The sequence below is a fragment of the Chrysemys picta genome, chromosome 2 (assembly GCF_011386835.1).
Source record: "Chrysemys picta bellii isolate R12L10 chromosome 2, ASM1138683v2, whole genome shotgun sequence".
Lineage (NCBI taxonomy): Eukaryota > Metazoa > Chordata > Testudines > Emydidae > Chrysemys > Chrysemys picta.
The window spans coordinates 128,193,450-128,220,250 of record NC_088792.1 but is presented as its reverse complement, the minus strand read 5'-3'; the positions used below and the strand labels follow the sequence as shown (position 1 = coordinate 128,220,250).

General features: G+C 45.0%; 1 protein-coding gene across 6 annotated transcripts in view; it reads right to left on the bottom strand.

Annotated features, from left to right (window-relative positions):
* Nucleotides 1-1,158: 1,158 nt before the first annotated feature.
* The window catches only part of ICE1 (interactor of little elongation complex ELL subunit 1), a 74,437-nt gene continuing 48,794 nt past the window's right edge, over nt 1,159-26,801 (bottom strand). For 3 of the 6 annotated variants that reach the window (XR_010598516.1, XM_005312921.5, XM_042859853.2), the window contains 4 exons: nt 14,096-14,286; nt 13,233-13,339; nt 3,208-3,306; nt 1,159-2,220 (listed from right to left, as the gene is read on the bottom strand). Coding sequence is in view for 4 of the 6 variants with exons in the window: in XM_005312921.5 (XP_005312978.1) it covers nt 2,039-2,220; nt 3,208-3,306; nt 13,233-13,339; nt 14,096-14,286 (579 nt within the window). In the remaining 2 variants the exon portion in view is untranslated. Of the gene's footprint in view, nt 2,221-3,207; nt 3,307-13,232; nt 13,340-14,095; nt 14,287-14,881; nt 15,103-26,801 lie in introns of those variants that run through there. The other 3 variants (XR_010598515.1, XM_024113218.3, XM_065584176.1) reach the window with 2 other exon arrangements.

Here is a 26,801-nt window from a genome sequence, read left to right as displayed (position 1 = left end):
TAACTCTCATGGAGCCATGCAAATTTCATATAAAGGAACTCCTTTTGTAATCTTATCCTTTTGTTGATACTCCTTTTCTAAAGATATTTAAATGTAAATTAAGATGGATTCATTTAGTTTTGTATCAAAGTATATTTCTAAAACAAGTAATTCTTGTGATTAGAAATGGGAGAAATTCTGGTCATTCTTGGACCAGAATGTCCAAAGGGAAGACTGCCACTAGAGGGCACTCCAGTGCAGAATTAACAATAAAATTAGTTAAAACAGGGTTTTGTTCAAGAAATGTAAAACTGATACTGAATTCTGGCTTGCTGTTGTGGCTACTGGACTTCAGGATTTGTCCTTTTGTATCTATAACCATATGATAAAAACATATGATTTGGTCAATTGTAATACTTTGAGCCAACACTTTGGTAAGTTATTGACCAAAATGGGGAGGCGGGGGGGGATACATTTCTATAACCCACCCACTGGGACCTAAACAGTTGAGGCATATTAGGGGAATAGGGTGGTACTAGGACTGCTAATGTCTGTGCTTGTTAAATAGTGGGCGAGAGGGAAACACGAACAGTCGTTTTTAGTTGCATCAATCAGAGCACTTTAATGTACACATTTTCTTCCATATCCAAGCTGTATATTCCATGTTTGTTCCAGATGTTCAGACAAATTCTTCTTTGGAAAGAAAAGGTTGCTACTATTAAGCACAATTAAACTTTGACTTGCTCCCATGAGCTTCCTCAGTAGAACATTGAGATGAGACCTTGTGCTACAGGCAGAGGATATTTCATTTCTCATCTTGTCAGTAAGATGAATTTTTTAGTATATATTTAAATGATTTTCAGGTTGAAAAGTGCTTTTAATCTCAAATTACTTAACTATTTTGGAAATGACAAGTTTCAGAGTAGCAGCCGTGTTAGTCTGTATCCGCAAAAAGAACAAGAGTACTTATGGCACTTTAGAGACTAACAAATTTATTAGTGCATAAGCTTTCGTGGGCTACAGCCCACTTCTTCGGATGCATCCGAAGAAGTGGGCTGTAGCCCACGAAAGCTTATGCTCTAATAGATTTATTTTGGAAATTTCTCTCAGCTACTTTTTTTAAAAAATTAGTTACCAACTGAGGTTAAAGCATTTAAATGACCACTACAGACATATGAATGGTTTGCTTTTGTTTTTTATTATTAAAAACATTTAGAGACAATTTTAAAAAATGCTGTGTACAAGTGAAACCATATTAGAAGTTTAAACAATGTAAGTTTTTTAACCAGTTTTCTATATACACACACACTAAAATTCCCAAAGTGGAACAACATCAAATGTGAAACACATTATAGGCGTATACCATATATATATATATATACAAACTTACAGAGATTTGTTATCTCTGAATCTTTTTTACTGTACATATAATGGTCTGATCGAAGTAGTTTCATTAAGTTAATGAGACTAAGTAAAGTAAAGTTGGATTGGGCCCAACAAATATCTTTTCAGTTTTTACTGCTAAGAGGCCATCTTCCACATAAAATATGATGTAGATGAATAGTTTAATTCATAAACAGCTTCCCACTGTCTTCTGTTATAGCAAGTAGTCCACCAAAAAGACAAGAGCTTTGGTAGCCTGAGGTTCAACCAATGGAAGGCTTACCAAGACAGAACCTTTCCACTTTCATAAGGAAGAAATTTTTCTGATTTAAACAGTCAATAGCACTCATGTAACCTATGAGTTACACCAGAACACACCCACACACACACACCCACACACACAAAATCTATGATTTCATGTCTTTCTGCAGCAGAGGCCAAACAAAATACTTCAGAGCCTATTTTGTTTATAAAGCTGTCTGATCAGACAACACCAACATAAACTATGGATGCATAAGCTTCCCACCTTCCCCAAAAGGAAAGCACATGGCTCTTTTCCAGGTTTTCCCTCTTTGTACTGTTTGTAACTTTCATCCTAAAAGGCATCACCTACTTTTCATCTAATAAAAGGCACTTTTTCTGTAGATGAGGCTACCTTCCCTTCCCTCCCCTCATCTTAGTGTAATTCTACTGTGCACAGAGAGCTGACTTCAGATATGCCACTTGTGACTGCAGATGGGATGCTCTTACTAGTCGCTGTTCTCCAAGATTGGATGGCCTCAACAACTTCTAATGGATTGCTTGGACCCAAGTCACAGAGTGCATACACTGCTGCCAACTGCACTCCCCAAGGCACATCTGCAAAGATTTGGTAAGTTAGTAATCATGAAGGAAATCTACAGGAAAAAAAATCAGTATTTAAGAAGATATCTTACATGTAATATAATTTTCATCAATTAACCTGATCTCAGAAGACTATTACTTGTCAAGAATTAAAATTAAAAGCATCTATGAGGAAAAAAATTAAAAGGCGGCCTATGAAAGGAAGTAGAAGTGTTACTTCAAAAATAGGATTAATATATTTGCTGTATTCCAAAGATACCTTCACACTGTGTGCAGTTTAAAATCCATGACATCTGATTTCCCGTTTGAAAAATATTTTTTTCTATGTTTTAAATAAACTTCTAAATTCAATGTGGCTAGGACTTTCAAAGGAGCACCTAAGGGAGTTAAATACTTATTCTCTTAGTCTCCTTTGAAAATCCAGACCTACAAGTATAACTACTCTATTTCCACTTTGACTATAAGGGAGACATCATTTATTTCCTATACCAAGGGATCTCATACCTTTAGGATGGTCATGTCTACCTCCAAAGTGAATGTCACCTCATAAATGAGTCAGATACGTAATGAAAGAGTGATAGAAGGACTTCCAGACAGTTATTGCAGGAGCTAGGAATCCAGGGACTGAGGCCTATATAGCACTGTTCTAAATAAAATCAGTCAAATACTTGTTCAGTTATAGCTCCTCAGGACAAACAACTGAATAAAATCAATTCCTTGTCTGCCAGGCATATTTAGAAGCCATTTTGTATTGCTAACTGATCTACATAAGGCTAAACCAGGTACTGAGTGGGGAAGCTATTACATGGCATGATCCTGCAAACCTTTACAAAAGTGAGTAACTTTCCTCATTTGATTAGTCTCCTACCTCAATGGGACTATCCATGTATATACAGAAGTGTTTGAAGGACTGAATCCATAGCTCCCATCCCTCATGAACAAACTCTCAAAAAACCTTGATTTAAGAATCTGCAGTAAAACAATTTTCTACAGAAACATTACCTTCTTCCTTTGCATGCTGTATAAAGCGTCCAATAATAGAAGTGATATTTTTCACAGCAGGAAAAAATCCTTCCTTCAAACCTATTTGGCCTAAGCGACCTAAAAGAGGAGAAAAGGATTACAATGTATATGTATAATTGATCACTAAAGCAGCTTTATTTTTAGACATAACCTTCCTTACATACAACAGAAAGTACAGCAGACCCTCAGAGTTATGAACACCAGAGTTATGAATTGACCAGTCAATCAGAGACCCCATTTGGAACTAGAAGTATGCAACCAGGCAGACACACACACACACACACACACACACGCAAATACAGTACAGTACTTTGTTAAATGTAAACTACTAAGAAAAGGGAAAGTTTAAAAAAAAGATTTGATGAAAGAAACTGTTTCTGTGCTTCTTACATTAAAATTAAGCTGGTTAAAAGCAACATTTTCTTTTGCATTGTAAAGTTTCAACGCGTATTAAGTAAATGTTCAGTTGTAAACTTTTGAAAGAACAACCATAATGTTTGTTCAGAGTTGCAAGCAACCTTCATTCCTGAGGTGTTCGTAACTCTGAGGTTCTACTGTTGAAACCAATGTCTTGACTAATATGTGTAAAATGAACACATATTTCAAATATGAAGGCACAGAACATTGGACTGGTTTCTGTATTTATTTTAGGAAACGAGTGGCTATATCAATATACAACTTATGCCTAGGAATCTCAAAGCACTTTTCAAATTTGCCAAAATTTGCAGGAAATCACACACCTATCAAGGTAAAGTTCCTGTTAGGAATGTGGCAATTGTTTAACAATGCACAGCAACACTACACAATAGTTTAAGATGAAGGAAAAGAGGAAGTTACTTACCTGTAATTAAAGATTCTTTGAGATGTGTGGTCCCTATCTGTTTTCCACGTGAGTGTGTGCATGCATACCATGTACTTGAGTCCGGAAGCATTTCTTAGCAGCGTCCGTTAACCCGCATGTGTATAGTGCATCTCCTCATGCTCCCAGCCGAGAGTATAAGAGGTAGTGTGGGTCAATGCCACCTCAGTCTGTCTTACCATAATGGAATCCAGTCCGAAGCAGAGGAGATGGAGGGTAGGTACTAGAATACAGATTGGAGCTTCTTCGAGATGTATGGTACCTAGCTGCTAAGAAATGCTTCTGGACAACAGATAGGGACCACACATCTCAAAGAGCCTCCAGTTACAGTTAAGTAACTTCCTCTTCTTCTTTGAGTGATGGTCCCTAGGTGTATTCCACACATGTATAATCTGCGAACAGTGATCAGCGCAGTGGTGGGTGCAAGGATTCCAAGGGAAGTGAAATCTACAGTTCGGCCTGGCCCACAGTGGCATCTGTCGCTGCTGCTTGTGCAATGGCATAGGGTGTTGTGAACATGTAAATGGAGCACCACATTGCTGCATGGCAGAAGTCTTGCCAGGACATGTCCGCCAACGAGGCTGATGTGGCAACCTGTGCTTGGGTATGTTAGATTGGTTGTAGCATTCATGGATGCACCCCAAGACCCCTTTGGAGATGTGTTGGGACAAGAGGGCTTGACTTATGGACCATTCAGTCATGGCCACACTTTTGGCAATGTGCAAAAGGGGGTACCTATGGAGATAGAATGCCAGTGCATGACGGACGTCAAGGGGGTGCAGGGCTCTGTCAGTGGGGAAGGCATGTGGTTTGGGGTGGAAAACTGGCAGGTGGATGGACTGATAGAGGTGGAACTCAGGCACCACTTTTGGGAGGAATTTAGAGTGCAGGGAGGAATTTAGGATGCAGCCATAAGGACAGCTTGTCCTTGTGGAATATCACGTGGGGGGGGGGGGGGGGGGGCTCTGCCATCATGGCCACAAGTTCACTGGCTTGTCTGGCTCAGGCAGTGGCTACCAAGAAAGTCACTTTCAAGGAGAGGTGGGGGAGGGAACATATTGCTAGTGGCTCAAAGGCATGGGCTTCAGTAAAGGTTTCATGAAGCGGAGAGTGGCGGGTGTGTAAACACCGAGCTGCCGGCCATGGGAAGGAGATAGGCATTGGGTGCTGCATGTGCACTTGAATAGAATTGAGGGCCAAGACCAACATCTTAATGGCAAGGAGGTAGTCAAGGATCGCTGGAAGAGACACCATGCTCAGTGAGTAATGGTGGCGGTGGGCCCATGCCATAAAGTGTCTCCATTTAGCTTGGTAGCAGGATCTGGTGGATTATCTCCTGTTGTGGGTAAGGATGTGTCAAACAAGGGTAGAGTATGCATGGCCTACCTTTGACTCCCATCCAAATACCAGGCTGTGAGGTGAAGAGGGCCTGGATTGGGATAATGTAGCCTCCCCCCATCCTGTGTTAGCAGATTCAGGAGCGTGTGCAGGCGGAGTCGTGGGTGGGTGGAGAATCTGAGGAGGTCCGTGAACCAGAACTGATGGGGCCAGAAGAGGGCTATGAGTATGATGGTGGCTCTGTTCCAATGAATCTTGCATAGCACCTGCAGCAGGGAAGGGAATGGGGGGAAAGGCGTAGTGAAGGTCACCTGGCCAGGGGAGGAGGAAAGCATCACCCTGAAAGCCCTCCCAGTGCTCCTCTTGAGCAATAGAGGGACAAGCTTTCTGTTCTTGTGAGTAGCAATGGTCCCATCAGTAGGGGGGAAGGTGTGTGCCCCACTTCACAAAAAGAGGTAGAGGAGCGTGTTGTCGTATAGCTCCCACTTGTGATTGAGGCAGGGAGTCCTGCTGAGTGTGTCGGCCAGCGCATTCTGGATGCCAGTAGATAGGCAGTTTAAAGCACCACGTGGTTCTTGATGCACCAGTTCCAGAGCCAGACTGACTCGGAGGAGAGGGAAGGAGATCTGGTACCACCCTGCTTGCTGATGTATACTACTGCAGCAATGTTGTGGGAGAGCAGTTGAATGTGGAGGGACTGAATGAGCAGGAGGAAAACCTGGCATGCTAAATGGACTGCCTGCAGTTTTAGCACGTTTATATGCATCCTGGCTTCCTGTGGTGTCCACACTCCCTGAGCTCTGTGGTGGCCTAAGTGGGCCCCCCAGCCCATGAGAGAGGCATCTGTTGTGATGGTGGCCTGTGGGGTGGGAGGGGCGAAGGCAGTGCCATTCATGATCTTGGAGGGATCAGACCACCATGTGAGGAAGGACAGCACATTCCTGGGTACAATGACCTTGGAGTCTCTATGGTCTCTGTTGGGTCTGTAGATGGAGAGGAGCCAAACTTGAAGAAAACACAAATGAAGATGTGTGTGCAGTGTCATGTAGGTGCAGGCTACCATATGTCCAAAGACTGAGAGAGAACCACAGACCGTGGTGAGTAGTCTGTGACGCACGTCCATGGCGATAACTGTCACTGCTGCAAAGCGATCTGTTGGGAGAAAAGCCCTTGCTATGATGGAGTCGAGCTGCATCCTAATGAAGTGTATCGTCTTTGTAGGCGTCAACACTGACTTTTCCTCGTTGACGCAGATACTTAGAGGTGCCTGGAGACCGAGAAGACAAAGGATCACAGAGATTGCTTCCTGTCATCATAGCGCCACTAGAAGCCACTAATCGAGGTAAAGGAATACCAAGTGGCTGAGGTGGCACATCCGGGCCAAAGACTTTTGTGAACACTCATGGTGCTGTCGCTATGACAAATCGGAGGACACGAAATTGGTAATGTTGGAGCCCTACTTGAAAATGAAGGAACTTGCGGTGGGCCGGGTGAATGTCGGTGTGGAAGTAAGTGTCTTTCATGTCCAGAGCTGTGAACCAGGCTTTCCGGGGTAGTGAGGGGATAATAGATGCCAGCGTGACCAGACGGAATTTGGACTTTTGTATAAACATGTTCAACACCTGAAGATGGAAAATAGGGCAGTGCCCTCTGCCCCTCTTCAGGATGAGGAAGTAAGGTGAGTGGAAGCCTCGCTCCTGGCAATGAGACAGAACAGGCTCTATTGCCCCCCCCTTAAGGAGCAGATCATCCGCTTCTTGTTAGAGGATCAGTTGATATGATGAGTCTGCAGGGGAGTCTGGTGGGGGGAGGGGCAGTGCACAGGGAGTGAGAGGAACTCGATGGAGTATCCATGGTGGATGATCTCCAGTATCCAACTGGATCCGTGGTGATCTTGTCCAATTGTGGGCAAAAAGGGCAAGATAGCCCCCAAAGATGATATGGGGTGCCGCAGGTGGCATTGATGGAGACTGGCAGGTCTCGACCTGCAGGTGAAAATTGATTTGGTCTGCTGCTGGGAGAGGGCTGAGAAGGTGGCTGTGGCAAAGGTGGGGAAGCAAGCCTGCTGTGAGTGGTGTCATTGATGTGGGGGCTTCTGCTGGCACTGGTAGAAGGCCAGGTAGGGCATATGTTGACATGGGCAGTATGGTTGTTTCTGCTGCCTGCATCTTGGGGCCGGGGAATATATACTAAGTGACCATAGTGTGACTCTGGAATCCTTCAGCAAGTGGAGGTATTCATCCATATTATCAAGGGACATATTGTTCTCTGCAAATAGGAGGTCTTCCCTGGGGAAGCCTGATGATTGTAGCCACAAGTCTCTGCATAATGACCCTGGTTGCAAGAGAGCAGAAGGATGTGTCAGCTGCATCCACTGCTACCTGAAGGCCCACCTTGGCAACCAGTCCCCATTCGTCTAGGAACACCTGGAATTGCTGCTGATACTCTGGTGGCAGCTTGTCCCTCAACTCTGCTAGCCTACTGCAGTTGTTCAAGTCATATTTGGCTAGCACAACCTGTTAGTTGGTGATGAGGAATTGCAGCACCGCAGAAGAACAGATCTTCCTGCCCAGCAGGTCCAGTCTCTTAGCTGCCTTGTCTGGAGGAGCAGACTTTTGTGGTTGCTGCTTTGCCTGTTCTGCATCCTCTTGGACAACCAGGGATCTAGGGGTGGATGGGAGAAAAGAAAATTCACCCCTTTAGAAGGCACAAAATATCTCCTCTCCACATGCTTAGGTGTGGGGACACATGAGGTAGGGATATGCCACGCTGCTTGTGCCATTTGGAAGATGTGCTTGTTGATGGGTAAGGCTACCCTAGATGGCTCCTGGGGTTGGAAGCTGTCCAGGAGTTGATGTCATGGTTCCTAAACCTCCTCCAAGGGGATGCCCAGGTCTGCTGCTACCCTCTGTAGCAAGTCCTGGTACTGGCAGTGGCCATCTGATGGAGTGTGGGAAGGGGATGATCGCCACATCTGGTGAGGAGGATGCTTTGTCGGAACCAGTTTGATGTCTCCCTCTTTTTCGTATACCGACAGCACAGGTGAGAGTGTACAGGGGATGGCCGGTAGGATGCATGAGATAGTGACTGGCGTCTGTGGTAGGGATCCCAGGGTCCCCAGTATGGCCAAAAGGAAGGGTCCCTCAGATGTGGTGGGCCCCACAGGAAGCGGTACCAGGCCTCTGTTGTCAGGTCATATGCCAGAGGGTAGGGCAGCCTGGGATGTATGTCCAGACTCCAGCGTGACAACAGTGAGAAACAGGGTTCCGTCTCTAAGAACTCCTAGGACTCCGAATATGGTTCTGGCAAGGGGGGAGGAAGCGTCGGTACCAGAGGGCTATGGTATGGCAGGGGAAACGGGCATCTCTGGCAGAAGCAGAAGAACTTTGTCCTCCAGGGTCGGGATGGTGCAGATGAGCAGGGGGCCAGACAGAATACAAGACAGAGGGTAGGAGAGGATCAACTTCCACTGACAGAAATGCTTCTGAGCATCCAGGGGTCTGCGGCGTACCTGTGAAGCTGCTGGATGGGCCTGGCGATATCTGCAGAGCTGGCTTGTCTGGGAAATGCGTGGGTACTGGTGGAACAGAGAGTGCGCATGCCAATGAGCACGCCACTTGGGTGCCAAGGTCACCGTCGAATCCCATTTGCACCTGGCCTTACCCTCCCTACGCAAGTAATCTTGGGTGCCAGTCCAGCCAGATCCACACGTGACTTCTCACCCTACCTGGCATGGCTCCAGGAGGAAACGCTGCGCTTGGAAGCGGTCCGCAGTGGGAATCTGCTCTTGTGCCCAGGAGAGTTTTTTTGCTCTCATGCCAGGACTTATTTTTGGCCTTCAACACTGGTGGTTCCAGGGCATGCACAGTGCTCACCACTTGTGATGGCCGCTGTATGGGGGGTGGGTGGGAGGGTGGTCTCCTGGTCCCGGATTCGAGTGCATCCTGGGTCTCATCACTTCCTCCCTCAGGTATTTATGAAGGCAAAGGCTGTGGGCTTCCCGGGTCTGGGGCAAGACGGATTTGCAAATGGCACAGTGAGCCGTGATGCGTGCCTTGCTGAAACAGTAAAGGCACCAGTGGTGCTTGTTGCCCACAGAAAAGGAGCATGAGTAGGAAACAGTTTCTGAAACCTGGAGTCTGGGGCATAGTCCCCCGGGGGGAAAGGGGAGAAATACAGTCACCAAATGGGGAAAGAAGAACTACACTAATTATACTTACTTAGCTAATTAACACTAAAAAAAAAACCTATAATGAAGCAGAGTTGAGTCACTCTCTTAAAAAACTAAGATTGCAAAGGAACAGGGGGTTCCAACTCAGGCATGTGGCAGTAAGAGGGAACTAGAGAGGTGCTGACTAACATTAGCTCTTATACTTTTGGCTGGGAGCATGAGGAGATGCACTACACACATGCAGGTCAATCGACACTGCTAAAAACTGCTTCCGGACTCAGATACATGGCGTGCATGCACACCCCCGTGTGTGGAATACACATAGGGACCATCACTCAAAGAAGAACCAATAATACTGTATGTACAATTGAAACTGGAGAGTGAATGTTTAGATAGGAAGATTACTTAATTTACAATTCACACAGGATACATGGACATCATTTCTCTTTCAAAAGCAGCATGCTATCTTTACTGACCACAATTGGGTTAGACATCTGACGTGAAAGAGAGCACCTCCAAAAATTCAGTGCCTCTCATTAATGTATTGTCTCAGTACTTAGCCAGGAAAGAGAGCCACCTACTGAATTAACAGTTTTCCACAGCACCTATGTGTTCTTTGGAGATCTCTCATCCACGTACTGCACAGGAGCAATCCTGCTTAGCTTCTAAGATCAAACTAAAACACAGTCTGAGATGGTATAGCATGCTAATGAAGAATATACTTTTATCTGATCCTCTTTATGGCAGTTACTACTGTATCTATACACTATGCTACAACTTTTTAATGAAAGAGATTAAACGAGCATCTCACACAGTCCATCCTATGAACAATGACATTTAGTGTTTATTTTATCAGAATAATCAAATGTAGCAGCAGCTATTTTTCTTCCCTTTGTTGTTTGTTTTAACTTTAAGGAACTCTTGTAGTTAGTCAAATAATATATATTGAAGAAATAATTAAAATGCGAGAGAAGAACTCGATGATCCAAAGGATTTATGGAAATAACCAAATGTAATGTTTATCTAAAAAGCTTGCTTCTTCCTTCATGTGAGATGCATGAAAAGACCAGAAATCAGCTAGAATCACCATATCCTCTGAGTAATGTTATTCCAAACAATTAAATCAAAATTTGCTCCCCTGCTGCAAAGCGAATGTAGAAGATAAAATTCTGCTGCTTAAAAACTAAATGACTTTAAGACAGTTGGGAAGACAAGGTGGGTGAGGTAATATTTTCTCGGACCAACTTCTGTTGGTGAGAGAGAGCAGCTTTGAATCTTACGTAAAAGCTCACTTAGGGAGACAAGGCAGGTGAGGGTAATATCTCTTCTTGGACCAACTGAAGTTGGGCCCAATAAAAGATATTACCCTTACTTACCTTGTCTCCCCAAATGTCTTGATGTCATTTAGTTTTTAATTAGCAGAATTTTAATTTTCTACATTCACTTTTAATATGCTCTATAACTAACTGCTAAACTACCCTAGAAGAAGTTCCAATAGAATTAAGATATCGTATAAAGGGAGAGTCACTGAAATTAGACTTTTTAAATAAATTATATTCAGTTGGCGTTTTCATTTTTCAGAGACCACAGGTCTTGTTTTCTGATGGTCTGCCCTGAGATAAGCACTCACAGTTGTGAGCCACTCCAGACAGTGCGAGAGACACACAAAAACCTACTTTAAGTTTCATGTGAAATATAGTTCCTTCTGCAACACCATGCCCTTTACCAATATGCTAGAGCAATGGTTCTTAACCTGTAGTCCACGGATACCTGGGGGTCCACAGACTATGTCTAAGGGGCTCACAAAAGGTTGTTGTTACCATACAACATTGGTTTTCAACATGGGCGTCCATGGACCCTGGAGGTCTGCAGACTATGTCTAAGATTTCCAAAGGGGTCCATTTGAAATTTTTTAGGGATCTGCAATGAAAAAAGGTTTAAAGCCACTGTGCTAGAGAATTTGTTCTTTAGTAACTCAGAGGGGAGAGTGTCACCTACTGGAATCAATGGTATTAATACAAAATATAAGTATATAATGAAATCTTTGTGGGATGAGCAAACCTATAGAAAATATTTTAATTTGTACAGAGATTCCCAAGCCATGGTTCACAAAGACCTGGCTAGTCATATAGTACTGGGTTCTTCTAATTTCCAGCTTCAAAAATGTTTTACAAGACAATTAAGATACATTAAAATACTCTCCCAATACTACTTTCCCATGTAAGCAATTCCTTTTGTGGTCACAGTGATGTGCAATCATGATAGGAGGAAGAGATGGCTTATGCAAGGTTAGGAATCTACTAGAAAATCTGAGGAAAGTTTGAAGAACCCTAAAATATAGGGACACCAGAATTTTCCCCTGGTGGAAAAGGTATACATTAAGAACTAATTACTTTCTACTAACAGACATAGGTAGTAATCGAGTCATTACAAATCTCCTATACAGCCTTGCATAAAACCAGAGTAATCTCTCCTCACAAAATTGCAATACATATCGCCGTCAAGCGATTAAAAAAATTAACTGTGATTAATCATGTTATTAAAAAATTAATCACGATTAATTGTGCAATTAATCGTGCTGTTAAACAGTAGAATACCATTCATTTTAAATATTTCTGGATGTTACTACATTTTCAAATATATTAATTTCAATTACAACACAGAATACAAAGTGTACAGTGCTCACTTTATATTTATTTTTGATTACAAATATTTGCACCCTAAAAGAAATTGTATTTTTCAATTCACCTCATACAAGTACTGAAGTGCAATCTCTTTATCGTGAAAGTGTAACTTACAAATGCAGATTTCTTTTGGTTATATAACTGCACTCAAAAACAAAAAACAGTGTCAAACTTTAGAGCCTACAAGTCCACTCAATCCTACTTCTTCGTCAGCCAATCACTCAGACAAACAAGATTGGTTACAATTTGCAGGAGAAGAGCCATGCTGCCTGCTTCTTGTTAACAATGTCACCTAAAAGTGAGGTGAATTGAAAAATACTAGTTCTTTTATCATTTTTACAATGCATATATTTGTAATAAAAAATAATAATACACCTCTACCCCGATATAACACTGTCCTCAGGAGCCAAAAAAAATCTTACTGCATTATAGGTGAAACCACGTTATATCGAACTTGTTTTGATCCACTGGATTGCTGCTTTACCACATTATATCCGAATTCATGTTATATCAGGTCGCATTATATCGGGGTAAAGGTTTATAAAGTGAGCACTGTGCACTTTGTAGTCTGTATTGTAATTGAAATCAATACTGAAAATGTAGAAAAAAACACCCAAAAATATGTAATACATTTTGATTGGCATTCTATTGTTATAAGTGCGATTAATTTTTTTGAGTTAATCGTGTGAGTTAACTGTGATTAACTGACAGCCCTAATATCAATATAACTCATCCTCAGAGGCAGAGAAAGCAAAGAAATCTTCACAGCAGCAAAGAAATCTTTGCTAAAAATTGTTGACTTAATGGTGAAATATCACATTTAAAGTAACAATGAAATTCAAAAGCAAAAAATGGGTGAGTACTTCAATTTCAGCTTCCAGAAGTCATCCAGGCATTTTCAGAGGGTTTATTTATACAAAGCAGAAGTTCAACCCAAAGTTATGTTACTCACCAATTAGCCTAAGTGTTGATGCTACAATAATATCTGGAATAGGTGGAACAGTCTCAGGTCCTTTCCTATGCTTTACCCACTGATCCATGACAGGCCAAAGCTCTTTACTGTGAAAGAAAACTGGAGTTGAAAACATAAGACTGGAAAGAGTGTGTACAGGTATGGTGTTGATAATCATAGGATAAAATTAAATTGAAAAGCTGTGTGATAAATTATCATGCACCTTTTATAATCTCACCTGCTCAATAATTCATCTACTTGGAACTTGTACATTCCCAATCCCTGAGCAGCTGTTTGTTTGTTTAAATTAACCCGTTAGAGAAATGACTTGCTGCCTGAAGCAGAAACCCAGAATATATTAGACTTGTCACAGTGTGGCTGGGTTACAGCTGTTCAATCCTGGAGCAGTTTTGGATACAATGAATTTCAATTTTTAGTTGCATTTTCCAGTCACACTTATATCTGTTGGAAACTAACCATTGTCTTCAGAAGATGATCAAGCATTTTGCTTCCACTTATACATTGGGCTGAACCCAGAGTCCCAGAGGTGCTCCTAAATTTACAAAGCAAACCGTTCTGGTAACATACTGTTTTGACACTGACGTTTTCTTGCTACAGTACCAGAAACAGTTTTGTAAATCATTTTTGACCAGTTACTGTTGCTGTTCTAGTATGGATTGATACTACCAAAAACAGTAGCCATTTTATAGCCTGGATTGTCATCAGTTAGAGAAACATAGAATGATCAATACAGTATTTTGTTTTTAAAGATCATAGGTTAAAAGCAAAATAATTGGCTTTTGAATATAATGAACAGGAAAAATTTGTTAACATTTTGAAGTAAGGAGTAAGTAGCACAATACCTTATGATATTGTCATGGGTCCAACTCCATTTCAGGTGACAGCAGAGGAGATCAATAGCAAGTATACATTCCCAAGTGCTGTCACTCAGATCTTCTCCATATCGCTCACTCAACTGGAATTCCATTTTTGGACACAACTGTATTGCCAAAAGCAGACTTGAGACCACAATGCCTGTATCCAAAGGTGGACTCTGGGAAATTATAATCAATTTATCTTAAAACAGGAAAAGGCAACTATCTAGAACTGAGCATACTTTTCTGAGTATTTGATCCTAAAAATGGCCAGCAGGCAAAATCATCATCCACTATTCCCACAGGAGTTCATTTGGTATGAATACTATAATTTGATTACTTTTGGAGTTATAACTCCCATTTGTATATACTCAACATTTTCCTTTTCTATACCTGTTGTCATTCCAAACATGATTTTTTTGGCAGTTAGAACATTTTCATTTGAATTATGCTAGGGTGAGAAAACATTGTCCACTGCAAAAAGGCATTTTTGCTCACAACTCACATTAGTGAATTTTTGAAGTTACAAAATTTTGTGATTGTCTAATCCTTACTAGAGGCTAGTTTCCAAGCAAGTGTGTCAAAAATATTTTAAACTAGCTAAGTAATAAGTGATTAAAAACTATTTTGCACATCCAAACTGAAGCTAGAATAATCAGGGGATTTAAATGCAGATATATTTTTTGAACATCCAAAATATTTAAATGCTGCTCTCACAGCATAAACTGAGCAGGTGCAGAACTAATTTTCTCAGGACAGACGTTGGTACAACAGAATAGCAGTAAATTCAGGAATGCTTATGCATTACACTAAACTGATACTGTGACCTTGAATGAAATTGAGAGATTTAATACGTTCATAGTCAGGGTGACTTCTGATTGGATAATATGGATCTTTATACAAGGAGCTGTTACTTACCAGGACCTGTTCTTCCAAAGTTGCCTCTGTGTATTTCCACTTATGGAATATGATGTCCTCCACACTGAGAGATGGAACTGCTTTGAAAAGCCACATCCATTGGGGAAGAAAGGGTGATCATGAGAGATCTCACGAGGGTAACGTCTTCACCCTACTCCACATAAGGGAGTGCCACCATTGCCTCAGTTCCTTCCTTCTACCTGCAGCACCCTGATATTTTATAGAACTCCAAGGCAGAGGGGAAGATAGGCAAGTTGCACGAATGCACAGAGGTGACTTCCAAAGAAAAAACGGTTACCTACCTTTTTGTAACTGTTGTTCTTCGAGATGTGTTGTTCATGTCCATTCCATTCTAGGTGTGTGCGCGCCCACGTTTACAGTTGTTGGCGATTTTTGCCTTAGCGGTATCTGTAGGGTTGGCTGTGGCGCCCCTTTGAGTGCCGCGCTCATGCGTGGGTATTTTAGGCGCCGCCGACCCTATATCCTCTCAGTTCCTTCTTGCCGGCAACTCCCACAGAGGAGTAAGGAGGGTGGGTAATGGAATGGACATGAGCAACATATCTCAAAGAACAGCGGTTACGAAAAGGTAGATAACCGTTTTTCTTCTTCAAGTGCTTGCTCATGTAGATTCCATTCTAGGTGACTTGGAGGTAGGCTTGGAGTTCAGTCTAGCGACTTGCAGCACTACTCTACCAAAGCTAGCATCATCCTGGGCCTGCTGGTAAGTGCTCAATGGGACGTACGACCAGGTGGTCGCCCTACAGATGTCCTGGATAGGAACTTGAGCTAGGAAAGCTGCCAAAGAGGCTTGCGCCCCGGTTGAGTGGGTGGTTACAATCACTGGAGGCAGAGGCGTATTATCAACTAGGCCAACAAGGCCTAGGCCTAAGGCGGCAAATTCGCTCTTGCCCCCTCCCCAACTCCGCCCCTTCCCCAAATCCCCGGCCGCCTCCTCCCCCAGGCGCGCCGCGCTTCCCTCCTTCCACCTCCCTCCCAGGCTTGCCGCACTGGGAGGGAGGGAGAAGCGAGTTGCAGTGCGCTCGGAGGAGGCAGAGCAGAGGTGAGCTAGGGCCCACGGGCGCGGGAGTAACGGGGGGCCGGGAACCGCTCCCCAGCCCGCCCCAGCTCACCTCCGCTCCACCGCCGCCGCCATCCCCCGAGCGCACCACAACTCCCCTTCTCCCCCCTCCCTCCCCAGCTTGCCGCCGGGGAGCGGAGGTGAGCTGGGGGGGGGAGGGGCAGCAATTTTTTGACAGCCTAGGGGCGGCAAATTTGTTAATCCGCCCCTGGCTGGAAGGGGCACCTTTGCCTGATCGTAGCAGCAGTGAATGCAGGCAGCGATCCAAGAAGAAATTCTTTGAGTGGACACTGGACAATTTTTTCATCCTGTTGGCCACCGCAGCGAACATTGTGTCAACTTGCAGAATGGCTTGGTCCTTTCAATGTAGAAGGCTAGCGCCCTCCTGATGTCTAAGGAAGATAACCTACACTCCTCTTCTGACTTATGCAGCTTTGGAAAGAAGACAAGTAAGTAAATGTTCTGTCTTGTATGAAACTGAGAGACGACCTTAGGCAGGAAAGCCAGGTGTGATTGCAGCTGGACCGTGACTTTGTAGAAGACTGTATAGGGCAGTTCCGAGATAAGCACCCTAATCTCAGGGACTGGGCCGGCAGATATTATTGCAACCAGGAACACAACCTTCCAGGAAAGGAGAGAGCAGGAAGCCAGAGGTTCGAAGGGGATCCAGTGAGCCGAGACAGCACAAGATTCAGTTCCCTTGGACGAACGGGGTCTCTGACATGTGGGTAGAGGTTCATGAGGCCCTTGAGGAACTTGGCAATCATGTACTGGGCAAAAACTGACATACCCTAGAGCAGTGGATGGAAGGCTGAGATAGCAGCCAAGTGGACCTTTTTAGAAGAAAGGGTCAGGCCTTGAAGCTTGAGATGCAGAAGATAGTCCAGGATTACCTGGAGGAGGCCCACTCTGGCAGAATGCATTTATCCAAGATCCAACAACCACTTCCATTTGGCCAGCAAGGCCACTCTGGTTGAGGGCTTTCTGCTGCCCAACAGGACCTGCTGGACAGCGGCTGAGCACTCCTGCTCCCCCACATTTAACAATGCAGCTGCCAAACCGTCAGGTGCAATGCTGTCAGGTTCGGATGCAGAAGACTGCTGGGGTTTTGAGACAGCTTGTGCTGTAGCAGTAATGGTGCAGCCACTGAGAGGTCCAGCAGCATGCCAAATCGGTGCTGGCACAGCCAAGCCAGTGCTATGAGGATCACCTTCTCCCTGTCCTGCTTGATCTTCATGAGGACTCTCTGAATTAGCAGCATTGGAGGGGAAGGCACACAACCGAGCCCCTGACCACGGGAGCAGAGAAGCATCCGACAGGGAGCATTTGTCAATCCCCCGTATTGAGCCGAAATGTGGTATTTCCTGTTCTGCCTGGACGTGAACATGTCCACCTGGAGAATCCCCTACCTCTGAAAGATGATGCTGATCATTTCCGGATGGAGGGACCACTCGTGATGAGACAAAAAGGTCCTGCTGAGGCGATCTGCCAAAGCATTCCTAGCCCCAGAGAAGTGTGTGGCTACGAGATAGATGTTGTGTTGTACACAAAAGTTCCAGAGCCTGAGGGCTTCCTGGCTAAGGGCAGACAAGCTGGCTCTGCCTTGTTTCTTGATACAGAACATAGCCGTTGTATTGTCCATCAGAACTTGGACCACCCTGCTGTTTATGTGAGGTAGGAAGGCTTGGCAGGTAAGGCAAACTGCTCTGAGCTCTCGGACGCTGATATGTAGGGAGCGATCTTGACTTGACCAAGACATTGTGTGCTGAGATTGCCCAGGTGGGCTCCTCACCCCAGGTCCAGAGCATCAGAGATTAGGGTCATCAACAGGGATGGAGCTGTGAAGGGAACTCCCTCCAACCTGGTGGATTCTGCCACCATGTGAGTGACAACAATACGTGGTCCGGGACCCTGATCACAGGGTCCATGCTATGTCTGTTGGGGACATAGACCGACGCCAGCCATGCCTGCAGGGGCCTGAGGCGGAGCCACATGTGCTGGACCACATAAGTGCAGGCCGCCATGTGGCCTAACAATTTCAGGCATGTGTGAGGAGTGGTGGGAGGGTAGTCTTGCATGTATAAGATCAGGTCCACCATGGCTTGGAACCAAGCCTGGGGGAGGAAGGCTCTAGCCTAAGTAGAGTCGAGGACTGCTCCGATGAACTCTGTGTTGCACTGAAATTAAGACTTTTCCTCGTTTATTAACAGCCCCAGGTCGTGACATGTGGAGCAAACCAGGTCAAGATGATATCGCACCCGATTCTGGGATCGATTCTTTATTAACCAGTTGTCAAGGTATGGATACATTTGAGCCCCTCGGTGCCTCAGGTAAGTGGCCACTGGCGCTATGCACTTTGTAAAAACTCTCGGGGCTAATGAGTGACTGAAGGGCAGCACTGTAAATTGAAAATGGCAGTGGACCAACACAAAATGGAGGAAACACCTGTGCCCTGGAAAAATGGGAAAATGAATCCTTTAAGTCGAGGGCAGCATACCCAGTCTCCCGGATCCAGGGAGGGAATAATGGAGGCCAAAGAGACCAGGCAAAACTTGAAGTTCTTGAGAGACTTGTTGAGGCGGCACATGTCCGGAATGGGTCTGAGACCCCTTTTTGCTTTGAGGATTAGGAAATAGCAGGAGTAGAACCCTTTCCCTTTGAAGTCTGAGGGGCATCCTCTACTGTCCCCAGGCATAGGAGTTCTCAACCTCTTGAATGAGTAGTTGCTCGTGAGAAGGGTCCCTGAGGAGGAAAGGGGGTGGAAGGAAGGCAGGGTCGGCCACGAACTGTAGGGTATAGCCCGAAGATATTTAGCACCCAACGGTCCAAGGTCAACCACAACCCAAAGAGGCACAGGCGGTTGAGGAAAGAGCAGGGGGGTTTATCCTGGGATGTGACTGGGGCGCCGTCCTCAGGTGTATCCTCAAAATGCCAGCTTCTGGCTTCCTTGGCCTCTGGAAGAATCAGGCTGGGTAGAGGAACGGGAAGACACAGGGTGACGCCATTTAAATCCTTCATCTCTGTCCTTCTTCCTGTAGGAGCTGGACTGAGGGAAACCCCAAGACCTCAACGGAGGGGGGCAGATCAGCTTTCCAGACTGCTGAGGGGTGGGTAGGCCTGAGGACCGGAGGATGGCATGGGAGTCTCTAAGGCTGTGGAGCTGTGCATTGGTCAGCTTCAAAGAGAGTCCTGATTCCTCAAACGGGAGATCCTGGAGGGTAGTCTGCATCTCCAGGGACAGCCCGGAGAACTGTAACGAGGAGCTGCACCTCATAACCACCACAGAGGCGACTACCCTGGCCGCTGAGTCCATAGCGTCCCTGGCCATCTGGACAGCACTTCTCGCCACAACTCTGCTCTCTTCCACCAATGTGGCAAACTCCTGGGCTCGGTCCTGTAGGAAGCACTCCTTCAACTTGCTGATGGAGTCCCACAGATTGAAGTTGTACCTGCCTAGCAGGGCCTGATGGTTAGACACCCAAAATTGCAGGCTGGCTGTCAAATAAATTTTCCTGAAACCAGTCCAGTCTCTTGGTGTCTATTTTTTGGTGTGCTGTTCACCTGGCCCTGCCTATCCTTTTCGTTGACGGTGGACATAACCAGGGACCCTACTGGAGGATGAGTGTACAGGTACTCAAATCCCTTTGCTGGGACATAGTACTTCTTTCCTGCCTTCTTGTAGGTAGGCAGAATGGAAGAGGAGGGTGTGCCACACAGACTTAGCAATTTTTAGGACCCCTGGGTAGCCAGGTAACGTGACTTGGGCCAGGGTGGAGGAGGGTATGACATTAAAGAGGTCAGACTCTGCTAGCTCCTCAATCTTCAAGTTCACGTTAGCAGCCACCCTTTTGAGCATGGCTTGGTGCTCCTTGAAGTCGTCAGAGGGGATGCTCGTTTGCAAGGGGCCCACCACCACTTCATCCGGAGATGACGAAGACGACCGCACCGCAGGGGAAGTGGCGGCTTCCCTTTGTTCATCTGGAATCGGCTCCTTGGGCATCGGTGCCCACTGTGTCACCCCTGTGCTCCGACTCCAGTAATGGCTGTGCCGTGGGCAGTGTGTCTGGTGCGACCTAGGAGGAACAGTGGGCGTGTGGGACCAGCATAACAGGTACACCCCAGGGGTTTCAATAATGCCACTGAGTGGGCCCCTGTCCCTGCCTCCACACCACCACCACAGGAGCTGTGCTGGTCTCACGGCCTGGAGGCAAGTCGCCTTTTATAGGTGAGGGGGCTGAACTGTCCTTTGGACCATTGCCCTTCTGGTGACCAGGTCGGAGTGGAGATGCCTGAGTCTGCTGACTGACTCGTCAGCAACCGGTAAGGAGAGGGCGAGGATCGGTGCCTGCCTGAAGAGCGGTACTGGGGAGCATGAGACCGGTGCCGTGACCGGGAACAATCCTGCACCGGGGGAGGGGGGGGGATAGTCGCCTGGGAGACTGTCTAAGCGATGGTGATCTGCACCATGACAATCTCTGGAGGCCCGATGGTACTGTGGGTACGGGGATTGGCATCATGGCTCAGATGTCCTGTGTCTCATAGGTGGAGACCTTGGCATCAGGGACCTGGAGCTTCTGACCGGGGACCAAGGCTGCTTTAGAAGGGGGTCCCATAACCAGCTTGCCTGAAGATGCCGGGGTCTTAGCAGGGCCGGTCGCCTGGCTTGGTGTTTGTGGTGCCTGCTGGTCTACTTGCTCTTTGGCTGCCGGGCCCACTTTGGGCACAGATGGCTCTACAAGGGGCTGAGACCCCCTGCCGCTCCCTGAGTCGGAGGTGGGTCCCTGCTGAGCTAGGGGGTCCGACTGCAGCATTACCCCAAGTAGCTGCGTGGCAGGCACATAGCCTAACAGGTCCTTTGCCCGAAGCCCCCTTTTTCTGTGGTGCCAGCGGCTCCATCGACTTTGACTGCTTATGTGCCAGCGAGGGAGAACGGTGCCAGGCAGATTCTGGTGCCAGTGGTGCCCTGCACGCTGATGCCGAAGTGCCGGGCGTGGACTCCGATCAAGAGGGCTCAGAGATAGGATGAAGCGCAGCCTCCTCAAGGAGGGCCCTCAAGCGAATATCCCGCTCCTTTTGAGTTTGAGGGTGAAAGTTTTTGCAGATCCTGCACTTGTCCTTTCTGTGGGACTCCCCCAAAACACTTTAAACAATTACCGTGGGGGTCGCTAATGAGACTCAAATGGCTGCACAATGAGCATGGCTTAAAGCCCTGCTCCGAGGCGAATCCCCAGCCAAGACTCCAACTACTAAACTACTCCAACACTTAACTTAGTTAGACCATTAAGTACCTAACAACTAAAAACAAAGGAGACAGAACAATGGACTGTAAGAACCCGTAATGCTCTTGTGATGCAAGACAAGACAGACGAGATGCTCCGACCAATTATCATGGGTGGCAAGAAGAAACTGAGAGGGTGCAGTGTTTGCAGCGCCTAATATACCAGCGTATGAGCGCAGAACTCAAGGGGGCACCACAGCCAACCCTATATCCACAGCCTATATCCACTGCTAAGGCAAAAATCTCCGACAACTGTTCACATGGGCGCACACATACCCAGAATGGAATCGACATGAGCAAGCACTCGAAGAACAGATACTGATAAGTAACCTCTCTTCCATGATTGAGAGGCTCTGTATTCAGGGAAATTAGCAAGTGGTGTCCTACCAGGACGGCGGTGGGCAAGGAATTCTTAGCTAAATATGGACGGTTTTCCCCAACCAGGGATCAGAGCACAAAGCTAAATCCAAAGAGTACTGATTGGTGAATGTGTACACTAAACTTCAAGTTGCTGCATTATATATATCTCCATTAGGGGAACGTGCCAGAGGCATGCCACTAATGGAGTGGTGGCTCTAGTGGAGTTATTCTTTAAACTAGGGGACACTGGTTTCCTAGCAAAGATGTAACAGTGTTCCTGTGTGGTAATGAAGTACTATTATCCCAATTTTACAGATGGGGCATGGAACCACAGAGAGGTTAAGTGACTTACCCAAGTTCACACAGTAAGTCTTTGGTACTTGAACCCAGATCTCACAGGTCCCAAGCTAGTGCCATAACCGCTGAACCATCCTTCATCTCCCCATATGCTACACATAACGTAAAGGATTTTCTAAAGTGCTTGGTATTTTCCAGGTAAAAACAAAGCATCTTTTTTACATCTAGAATATGGAGAAGAGATACCCCGGGCTGGGAATGGGGTCTGCGGAAGAACATGAAGGAGAGAGGTGGGAATCTGAGACCACTTTAGACACAAAGCTAGGATGGGGCATCATGGTGACTTTATACTACAATATGAAGTAGAGTGGCCAAAGCTCATGCACCCTCCTAGCAGATGGCCATTTTGATTGAAAAGCGCTCAAAAGGCTTGTGCCAGATACTTATAAGTAGGGCCCATCAACTTAATCAGGGCCCATCAACTTAATCAGTGCAAGCTTTAGGTCCTTGAAGGCGAGAGCTCACTAACTGGGGAGAGGAGAGGGAGTACACCTTTACCATGTGTGAAAGTGGAATTTTCTGCAATTTTTAATGAATTCTATGTGCACCTCAGTTTCCCTCTATAATTAGTACTTAACCCTCCTCCATCCCCCAGGACTAAGTCTGCTCTTAGGGGCAGCACAGAATATGAGTTACCTTGCTGTCTGGGTTGCAGTGATTAGGGTCATTAAGGAATTGGCTGAAACCTGTTGAAAGTAACAGATCAATGCAGAATCCAAAGGAGACAACGAAAAGTCCCAGTGGCCAGAACATCGACACCTAGGAAATTACAGCACAGAGGAAGGAGGTTTTCCTCCCACCACACATCACTGCTGAGCAGAGACCCCAGCTTAAGAACAGAGGACTGAGATGTGACCAGCAGGGGATAAAGTGTGGGCTTCTGGAGGAAGCGGACTGCTCTCTCCTAGGACAAACAAGTGAGTCAAAGAGAGAGCCTGAGATAGAATCCACTATACTTGGCTGGTGATCTGCTCTGGCTTGACCAGAATGGACTATGCTTTAAACTTTATATCCCTGTTAACATAAGAATTTTGAATGCTGTGTTCTAGCTGACTAATAAACCCTACTCTATTTTGAAAAGATTGTTTGGTGTCACTGCAAATACTTGAGGGGGTCGGGGGGGGGGGTGCATTAGTCCCCGAAGGGTGTATAAGTGTCTAAAATCTATGTCTGACCTACCAGTCCTTGTCCCCATCCTCAAAGGAAACTTGCACAACACTTTCAAAAGACAAGCCTGGGAAATAAAATTCATACCTCTGCTAGACACTAAAAATCATGACTGAACAGACACTGGATTTGTTGTAATAAGCCATAATCTGTAACCCGCTATCCCCCTCTTTTTGTCCTAAGACTGCAGGTGTTAATGGGCTGCTCTACCTTGAATGGTCCCTTAGAATATGTGCTACCCTACCTATGCTAAATGATCTGTTCCATCTTGCATTTAGACACTCAGCATATCTTTTCTACACCTAAAGAGTTTGTGTGGCTCAAAAGCTTGTATCTCACACCAACAGACGTTGGTCCAATAAAATATATTACCTCACCCACCCTGTCTCTCTAATACCCTGGGACCGACATGGCTACAACTACGCTACGTGTAATTACGATAAGCAGATACTGCTCCCATGTGGACTTTTAAGAAAGCTATACCTAAGCCCTGAGACTTAAGGTGTAGAAGGTACTCTAGGACTGCAGCTAATGATAAATGTGACGACCCAGGTAATTTATAGGCCTATCAGTCTGACATCAACCCTGGGCAAGATATTAGAGTGGCTGATACAGGACTTGCATAATAAAGAATTAAAGAAAGGTAATATAATTAATGCTAATCAACATGGATTTATAGAAAACAGATGCCGTTAAAAAAAAAAAAAGACATCAGGTTAATTTTTTAATGAGATTACAAATCTGGTTGATAAAAGCTAATAGTGTTGATGTAATATACTTGACTTCTATAAGGCATCTGACTTGATACTGCACAACATTTTGATTAAAACACTAAAAAGATTTGAAATTAACATGGCATACATTAAATGGATTAAAAACTGGCTAACTGATAGATCTCAAAACATAACGAATAATGATTTCTCATTTACAAACAGATGTGTTTGCAGTTGGGACCCACAGGAATAAATTCTTGGTCCTATGCTATTTAACATTTTTATTAATGACCTGGGAGAAACCACAAAATCATCACCCATAAAATTTGCAGATGACACAAACTGGAGTGGTAAATAATGAAGTGGACAGGTCATTAATACAGAGTGTTCTGGATTGCTAGTGAAGCTGTGCTCAAGCAAACAATACACGTTTTAATATGTTTAAGTGTAAACATATAAATCTAGAGACAAAGAACGTAGGCCATACTTATTGAATGGGGGTTCTATCCTGGGAAAAAGGGATTCAAGGATGATGACGGATAATCAACTGAACATGAGCTCCCAGAGTGACACTGTGGTCAAAAGAACTAATGCAATCCTGGGATGCATAAACAGGGGAATCTCGAACAGGAGTCGAGAGTCTATTTTACCTCTGTATTTGGCACTGGTACGACTACTACTGGAATACTGTAAAAAGCAACAGAGGGTTCTGTGGCACCTTTGAGACTAACAGAAGTAATGCTCCCAATACTTCTGTTAGTCTCAAAGGTGCCACAGGACCCTCTGTTGCTTTTTACAGATTCAGACTAACACGGCTACCCCTCTGATACTGGAATACTGTGTCCAGTTCTGGTATCCACAATTCAAGAAGGATGTTGATAAACTGGAAGAGGTTTGGAGAAGGTCACTGACTATAAGTACCTACACAGAGAACAAATATTTAATAATGGGCTCTTCAATCTAACAGAGAAAGGTATAACATGATGCAATGGCTGAAAGTTGAGGCTAGACAAATTCAGACTGGAAAGAAGGTGTACATTTTTAACCGTCACAGAATTAAATCACTGGAACAACTTACAAAGGGTCATAGTGAATTTTAAATCAAGATTGGATATCTTTCTAAAAGATATACAGTACGAATTATTTTGGAGAAGTTCTATGGTCTGTGTTATACAGGAGGTCAGACTAGATGATCAGTGAGGTCCCTTCTGGCCTTGGATTCTAGGAACAATGTGCACCCCAGTCCAGAATAGACACATCAGTGATCATTATGATTAAAAGGGACGGGGCAGAGTAAAGGATACCTCCTGGAGAATGTTGTCCCTGTTCTACCATCAACAAAACTGTTGGAGCACTTGAAGAAGGATGGTCTGTCTCCTCTGAAATCAGTGCATATTTAGTGTGCAGTGTTCTGCCACCTACAGCTGCAAAGATCTCATGTTCAGATGAGCAAACAATGTGACATAGGTCAATGAGGACATCAGACCTAATGGCCTTAGCAAACATTGTGTGGTCTGCACTGATTGTTCAGAGAAGCTCTGATGCCCTTTACACTTTCCTGTGCCAATGGTGCAATCTGAGGGATTCACTCCCTGTAAAAGGCCAAGGAGATTGCGGTCTCAAGACCTTAGCAGAAGATGCTGTTGAATCCATAGCAGAGGGATCTCTCTTGAATCCTACAAGAGGATTTTGGCACACAAGCCGGGCTAATTCAGTACTACCAACAGGCCATTAGAGTATCAGGCTCTAGGCAATGACAGGCAAGAGATAAGGCTGGACCCACAACATCTCTCTCCCTTCTGGTCCCGAGAATGAAGGCAGAGCACAATGTGCATTGGGTAGCAGAGTGGGCCTCATCCATACAGAAGGGACTGGATGTGGGTCTCAGATTCTGGTATGATTGTTGGGCAAGAGGTGTACCCCTTGTAGACTTTCAGGGGTTCAAGATCCAACACGATCTCAGTAAGGGGCCCAGACCCAACAGCAGGTTATGACTATTTATACTACAACTAATTAAACTACATTACACTATTTACAATATAATGTACAAAGCTAGGATCTTGACCGGAGGACACAACAGAATGAGTTCTGTTCCATTTGTGGCAGTGACAAAGGAAAAAGCTGGTGGGGTGGAGGGTGCACTCCCTTATATAGGGCACGTCACTGATGTCACCTTCATGCAAGATCTCTCCTCACCCAACAGATACTGCTTTTCAAGGCAGTTCAGAAGCTCAATGACAGAGGTGTTAAATCCCATGAGTAGCAATTCAGAGGCCCTCAAGTAGAAGCACCAATTTTAAGATTGCCTTACAACCTTAATTCTGCCCCCTTCTGCGTCCACCCAGTGCACTGAGTGAGAAAGGGATTCTATTGGAAAAAACAAATATGTGATCATGTAATTAAAGACTGCATCATAATGCAAACACACAAGGGGACAAAATTAAGGTTGCACAGGCAACTGTAAATCTGGCATTTTTAAACTCTTGAGTACTTGACCTGCAATCTATATTTTAAAAAGATTTTTTTTGTATGTAATTTTCTAAGATTTGTTGGGATTTTTTAAAAGGAAAAAGATAAACATTTCTATTATACAATTGTAACTACTGCCCCATCATGCATCAGCAGCAGGCTTGAACCCTAATCCTCCAGCACGGCATAAACTTGAGATATGGAATGAATGAGACTAGCAGGCAGCATGAGTACACTTATCTCAGAATGGGAATAAGTCACCAGTATCACACACTGGCTCTCCAGATCAGTTCTCCCTCCTGCCCTATGTTGTTGCCCCATGGGCAGATGGGAGAGGTTGCTAACATATTCATG